At 53.7% G+C, this 6,940-nt stretch overlaps 2 protein-coding genes across 2 annotated transcripts; both read left to right on the forward strand.

Annotated features, from left to right (window-relative positions):
* Positions 1-811: 811 nt before the first annotated feature.
* GUITHDRAFT_149575 (hypothetical protein) lies at positions 812-1,399 on the forward strand (the record flags this gene model as incomplete). Its single annotated transcript, XM_005817908.1, has 2 exons — positions 812-814; positions 956-1,399. The coding sequence occupies 2 exons, from the start codon at positions 812-814 to the stop codon at positions 1,397-1,399; spliced, it is 447 nt and encodes a 148-aa protein (XP_005817965.1).
* A 2,557-nt stretch (positions 1,400-3,956) lies between these two features.
* GUITHDRAFT_122812 (hypothetical protein) lies at positions 3,957-6,508 on the forward strand (the record flags this gene model as incomplete). The annotated part of the gene is made up of 21 exons (XM_005817909.1): positions 3,957-4,099; positions 4,154-4,217; positions 4,263-4,374; positions 4,424-4,549; positions 4,602-4,669; positions 4,731-4,766; positions 4,811-4,900; positions 4,949-4,991; positions 5,040-5,079; positions 5,125-5,197; positions 5,243-5,294; positions 5,339-5,369; positions 5,428-5,470; positions 5,539-5,633; positions 5,678-5,755; positions 5,802-5,831; positions 5,883-5,940; positions 5,987-6,082; positions 6,128-6,166; positions 6,333-6,364; positions 6,451-6,508. 21 exons carry the CDS (start codon positions 3,957-3,959, stop codon positions 6,506-6,508), a joined length of 1,407 nt encoding a protein of 468 aa, XP_005817966.1.
* Positions 6,509-6,940: the final 432 nt, after the last annotated feature.

The following is a 6,940-nucleotide window of genomic DNA, read 5'->3' on the forward strand; positions in this document are numbered from 1 at the left end:
CCTCCATCACCACCTCAATTTATCTCCATCAGCAGCACCTCTATCATCTCCATCAGCAGCACCACCACCACCTTGACTTGGACCTCCATCTCCTTCTTGTCTCTCCCTTCCCTCTCCTCTCTCTCTACATTCCCTCATACTCGTTTTCATTCACCTGCAAGAATTCTGCGACGGGAAATTCTTGGCTACCATCCAACAGCTTCTGTCCCAACCAACCTCTCAGCTCCCTCCCCGCCCCTCCACCCGCATGCTCCCAACCTGCTTGCTGTCGTCACCAGCCACGTCCGCCATGCTCGATCGCAAGGAAACCCTGTCAGACGTCATGGGCTCGACCAGGAAAGCAACACGATCACATGCTGCTCGTCCTGGGTCTCAGTGCCGGAGCTGCAGAGAGGCCTGAGCTTTGGCGGGCGTGGAGGAACTTGGCAGGGGAAGTAGCGATGAAGGCGCAGGCACTCGAAACCGCCACAAGCAGGAGAGCGGCGCGTGTGAAACCTCGACTCATGGCGTGCAATGTGCTCTCTTTCGCTCGCAAGCACTCAGACGCCTGCAGAAGGAGAACGTCACGCCCCGATGCAGCAAAATCATTGAACCGACTGATCTCTCTCCCGACCCTTCTTCTTCCCTCTTCTTCTTCCCTCTTCTCCTTCCCTCTTCTCCTTCCCTCTTCTCCTTCCCTCTTCTCCTTCCCTCTTCTCCTTCCCTCTTTCTTTCCCTCTCCGAGTTTCCCCTACTCCCACCCTTTTTACCCTCTCATGCTTCTTCCTATCTGACCTCCTCGACTATCTCTCTTCCTCAGCGTCCGTTCGTCATGGTCAGTCACTTGCGGAGATACGGGGGCAGGACTGGCAGTTCACAAGGGAGGGAAGGATAGGCATGATGCAGGGGAAAGTGTAAGGCAGGCAGAAGCGTAGAATGAGGACAAGAGAGGGACGAGGACGAGGACGAGGACAAGGACGAGGACGAGGACGAGGACGAGGACGAGGACGAGGACAAGGACAAGAACGAGGACGAGGACGAGGACAAGGACAAGGACAAGGACAAGGACGAGGACGAGGACGAGGACGAGGACGAGGACGAGGACGAGGACGAGGACGAGGACGAGGACGAGGACGAGGACGAGGACGAGGACGAGGACGAGGACGAGGACGAGGACGAGGACGAGGACAAGGACGAGGACGAGGACGAGGACGAGGACGAGGACGAGGACAAGGACAAGGACAAGGACAAGGACGAGGACGAGGACGAGGACGAAGACGAGGACGAGGAGCGGCTTCACTTCCTCCCACGTCCTCCTCATGCGCAAACAGCCTCCACAAGCCTGCTCCGGGTCCCCGGCCGTCGCCCGGCCCGGCCCGCTGCCGCCGGTGCCCGCCGGGTGACTCAGTTTCTGAACTAAGTCATCCCGATGCTCACCGGGGGCCCCTCCCACCCCTTCTGCACTTTGAGTAAACAGTCAAAAAGACTAGAGTAACACTAGTTTACCCCTCAGCGCACGATTTGGCACTCGATTATGGAAAGTACAAACCTTGGGATCTTTGAGCAGCAGCCCATCAGCTTGGGTGGCTGCCGCTGACAAGTTTCTTCATGGATTGCCGGTTACCCGGCACCAGGCAGAACGTTTCCCAACATGGCCCTGAAGATCATGATGTAGGGGACTTTGAACTTCCACAACTGATGGCTACTGGCGGCGGATGGCATGGCAACGGTTAATCCTGGACAGGCTTCAGCATGTCACATGTTTTTGACAATCATCGGATGGAATACCGGACCTCGCTCGGAGCAAACTGCAAGCGGCAGCACAGCGGAAGATCCGTGGACATCGTAGTGCATATGCTCAGCACGTCCCGCCAAAGGCCTTTCTTCCCATCATCGCCAGCACTGATGGTCTCTTGCAGGGACGATGCGTTGCGCTTTCTGTGGTGGCTGGGCGGATCGCTCGGCGAACAAGGAACTTGACGGCAGCGCTGGATGGTCTCTCGGCCTCTCAAGACGTCTCAGGTGATCCGACTTGCAAACGCATCCGGTCCAGGATCTTTCGTCAGCTCAAGGCCTCCCTGTCCTACGCTGCCATCATCATGAGTCGCGGGTGCATCCCGGTATGCGTCTCATTCCTTCGGCGGCGGCCACCGCGACATCGCTGGCATGGCCGCGCGGGGGACTTGTCCTGCGCGCCGTTAAGTGAAGGTATCAGTTAAGTTTGGGGGACAGCAGTCGGCAGGATTAGGTTTGGTTCTCGCTGTCTTTCTCTTCTCGCCGTTTGGCCTGTGCGACAGTGTCAGGGTCAAGCCTCCTCGACTCTCATTATTGTCCTCGTACTGATTTTTAACTTAATTTTGAGTGAAGGAAAATCAGTGATAGTAACACTCAGTGACTCTTGCGTCGTACTCGTCGTCATCGTTGCGCAGTCGAAACCCGGTGTGATCCGGGGCCGGCCCGGTCCCTACTGCGGCGTCCGACCGTGTCAAGCAGCCGCTCCGACTCCGAGTGATAGTACCAATAATAGCAGCACTGAGCCGGGCTCAAAGTGACCTGTTTTTTTGTTTTAAAACATTTTTGCGGTCAAAAAGACTATTTTACTACTGTCAGTGCGGTGGTGGGGAAAAGTCACGGCTCGGAGCACTAAAATATAACGTAAGATTGGCCAATATACCAACTTTCAATTATCAGTACGAGAAAGTACCAATCATTGAATACACGAACAAGTTTAGTACCTTATGTTAGTACTGATGTGTTCGTACTCGTACTGTAGGATTTGTACCGGGCACTGATTACTTCATTTTTGCATTTCCTTCATCGGGTGGTCAGGCGAAACGATCGGTTTGGTGGTCATTTGCGGGATTTCAGGGGTAGGGTGGTATACTGAGGGGTGGTTCCACAGATGATCTCAGGGGTTTAAGGTACGATAATAAGGGCCGTTTCACGCGAAGCCCAATGGTCGAGTTTGTCAGCAAGTGTGGTACTATTTTTTACTCAAACAAATTGAAATCATCTGGCCCATTGACATAAAAGTACAATTTAATTCCAAAGGTCGAGATGGTGAACCGTTGCGGTCGAGTTTGTCAGCAAAATGAGTACCCCTGATTTAATTCAACAAAAGAAGGGGTGGGTGGAGGCTACAGTTGGTCAAACTGATCGTTTGAAATCAAATTGAAAGGCAGCCTAGGTTGTATGATAGCCTTTAAATACCGGGATGTTTGTTATGAAATATCGAACCCTGAGCATGGGCTACACATGATAATTTCACCTTTAAAAACATGTAAAATTCAAATGCATTTAAAACTATTGGAAAAACTCGAGCTTTGGGCTCGGCGTGAAACGGCCCTAATAATCCGGACGGAGATAGAAGGGACAGGGGTGGGTAGTCATTAAAGTCACAAGCAGGGAGAAAGGGGGTGGGGTCTGAGGTGCAGGTTCATTTTGTAGCGAAAATGGATCGTCCGGGGGTATGGGTGCAATCGATGGTACCCGACACAGCTGATTCAGGCATAGGGGGTAGGGTACTGTACTAGACTCTAAATGACCGGTACCCGGAGAGGAATTTTCAAAGAGAGCTACGGGATGAAGGATGTCAACGTCTTGGTGATAGGGGTAGGGGTAGGGGTAGGGGTAGGGGTAGGGGTAGGGGTAGGGGCAGTTCCGTGTGCAAGCTTAGGGCTGGGGTACGTGGGGTAGGGTGACTACTGGCGGTCCATGATAACTATGGCAAAGGAAACCTGAGAGGAGACGAGTGTGAGTCTTGAAGGAGGAGGAGGAGGAGGAGGAGGTGTTCTCTTGGATGTGACCGCTTCGATGTCTAGACGGAAGGATGCGGAGTGACCTGTGAAGCAAGATGCCGACGAGAGGACATGCATGGAAGGAAATCAGCTGCATATAGCACGGGAGGAGCAGGAGGCATGGGCAGCAAACCGGTGAGGGGGTGTCGATGTGCTCACCTGAGTTCTCTCACGGCCACTATGGTGCAGAAGACATTTGCGGAAGAGACAAACGCCCCCAGGGGAGCAGCATGGATGGACGAGAAGTCGGAGGAAGAAGAAGGGAGTGAACAGCAGAGGGCGGGATGCTATCAGAAGGCTTGGATCTATCCCGAGTTGCCCTGGTGATCAAACACCTTGCTGATCTGTCCGAGATGACTTCATTCCGATGTCGATAGGGGAGCGCCGCCGTCATGGAATGAGAACCACCTGTTCTCTTCCAAGTTCTTGGCCATCTGGGAGGTGGGGAGAGTCAGGTTGTGATGACAACTGAGCTTGAGTTTGCAGTGCCTCACGTGCATGGCTTGCTTGTACATCGCATTCATCGTGCCGTATCTTGCTGGATTTGATGATCACAAAGCAGAGCAATACGCCTTGTTCAAGAGATGTGGCATCAAATGTAAGCCTGCGGTGCCCGGCTCTCCTTGATTCACCTCATCGTGTTCTAGATGCGGGACAGGATGTTTATGGAACTCTCTTTGCTCTCATCGACCTGACTTGCGATGTGATGTTTGTCGTCGACTTGATCCTCAACTTTCATATCGCGTACTGGAAGATAGACAACCGGGGACGAGGTCTGGCAGACTGTGGACTTCAATCGAGTTCTGACGTCTTGCTGCGGTTCAGAGCATTGGGTGTTGGTTGATGACTTGAAGACAATTCGCTCTCAATACTTGAGAACGAACTTCTTGACGGTGAGAATCCTTGCATGCGTACTTCACAACCTCCCCTGCGTCGTGACACTTGTTCCTTCAGGATCTTGTTGGCGTGTTGCCTTGGCAATACCTCGATGTGAGTCGAAACCTTGACGAGAACTTGCTCTGAATGTGATGAAGTGTGCCGAACTGCCAACTAACTTCAAGATCCTGAGGCTTTTTCGCCTCTTGAAGCTCTTCAGGCTCTATCGACTTCGACGAGCAATCAAGGTCGAGGACTGTTGTTGACAAACATGCTCTTCTGACCAAAGGCGGCAGCTCATCTACTTCAAGTATCCAAGAAGCGTTTTCTTCTTCACGGGTGATGTGGAACAAGGGGCTGACAGACTGTGATTTTGTCGAACCTCAGGAATAGAGCTATTTGTTTCTATGTTCTTAGTCGCGCACTGGTACCCGCGACTCGCTGCCTCCCGCTGTATCTCAGCTATGCTCAGGTTGTGCTGCGCCTGGTTCTATGTCGGGGTGAAGACCAAGGGATGGGTGGTAGCACAGCATATCATGGACGAGGTTTGTCAACACTTGTTTGTTGGTGACCCTCACCTTTCCGTACAGAATGGTGAATTTGTGTCCGACGACTTGCTGTATCAATGGGTCACTTCAATCTGTACGTTGAGATGTGGTTGAGTCGCATGACTGAGAATCTTTCAGATTGGGCGATCACCACCATGACAACGATCGGGTCCTTTCAAACCGATATGCATTATGCAAGAAGTATGTTTACACGTGTTTGCTTCTAGTTATGGCGACATTTCTGCAACTACGGAGCAGGAACGAGAGCTGGTACACGACCTAACTTGACCCTTCTTGTTGCAACTACCAACTCCCCTGTGTGTGTGAGACTGGCGCAGGCGTGCCTGGTGATGGTCATTGGATGCGCCTTCTTTGCTTGGAGCACCGGAAAGATCACTCAGATGTTGACGGATCAGAAACGTTGCCAGATAAGGTTAAGCTGTCACTGGGCTCCTCTTTTGCTGACCTGGTCGGCAGGTTCCGAGACAAGCTGGATGAGCTCTCAGGGTTCGTCAAGGCAAGAGACCTCCCAGAAGAGCTCGTGCAACAGATCAAGTCCTCTCCTCCTCTCATGACGTCGCTGTCATGACCTCGCTTGCAGATCGTTCTACATGTTGAAGTTTCCCGCCATGTATGTCATCCGAGCTTGAGGGGCTGCAGTCTTGACCGAGGCCCTTGACAGGCGCATCTTCGATGAAGACGCTATCTTCGCGGACCTGCCGAGCGGGCTCAGCAAGGCGGTGAGAAGTCGGGGCAGCAAGGGAGGGGAGTGAAGTTTTGTCAAAGGTCAAGGTGGAGCTTTTCAAAGATATCGTGCTGCAGTGTCCTCTCTTCCATGCCGTTGAGCGATCGATCGCGATCGAGATCTGCTCCTGCCTCAAGGTCAACTCCCCGCCTCCTCCTCCTCCCTACTTACGCCCCTCGCAGCAAGTCTACGTCACAGGGGATGTGGAGATCACGTCAGAGGTCTTGCCTCCTCCTCCTCGTCCTCCTCCTCGTCCTCCTCCTCGTCCTCCTCCTCGTCCTCGTCCTCGTCCTCCTCCTCGTCCTCGTCCTCGTCCTCATCCTCGTCCTCGTCCTCCTCGTCCTCCTCCTCCTCCACTTGTGCTCAGCTCTGATAGCCCCGTTCCAGGGAGAGATAGCAGACGCCATGTACATCGTCCGGTGACTTTCTACTTGTCGTCTTCTCTCCTCTTCTCGCTCCTCCCCTCTCCTCTCCCGTCGTCTCCTCTTCTTGACTCGCGCGGCAGCTTTGGGCTTGTGGGGCTGTGGGTCCACGGGCAAGAGATCAGCGTAGCTCGACGGTGAGTGACGAGAGTGGGACCAAAAGACTAAGACGAGGAGGAGGAGGGGGAGGACAGGGAGGAGAGGGAGGAGAAGGACGGGGAGGAGAGGGAGGAGAGGGAGGAGGAGGAGAGGGAGGAGGAGGAGGAGGAGGAGGAGGAGGAGGAGGAGGAGGGAGTAGGAGGAGGACGGGAGGAGGAGGGGGAAGAGGAGGACGAGGACGAGGATGAGGAAGAGGACGAGGACGAGGAGGAGGATGCGGACGGGGATGAGGTGGGTAAGGTGGTCGATTTCGGCATCCTGGGCAAAGATGTTTCATCCAAAGAAAGAGCAAACATTCACCTCGCTCTCGTCTCTAGAAACCTATAGCGAATCCTCTGCACCGGCCCCTTCCCCCATCGCTGCCTGATCGTCATCTCAAGAGGATATCACCGCAGAATACATTAAACTCCGGGC

The sequence above is a fragment of the Guillardia theta genome (genome assembly GCF_000315625.1).
Source record: "Guillardia theta CCMP2712 unplaced genomic scaffold GUITHscaffold_464, whole genome shotgun sequence".
NCBI lineage: Eukaryota > Cryptophyceae > Pyrenomonadales > Geminigeraceae > Guillardia > Guillardia theta.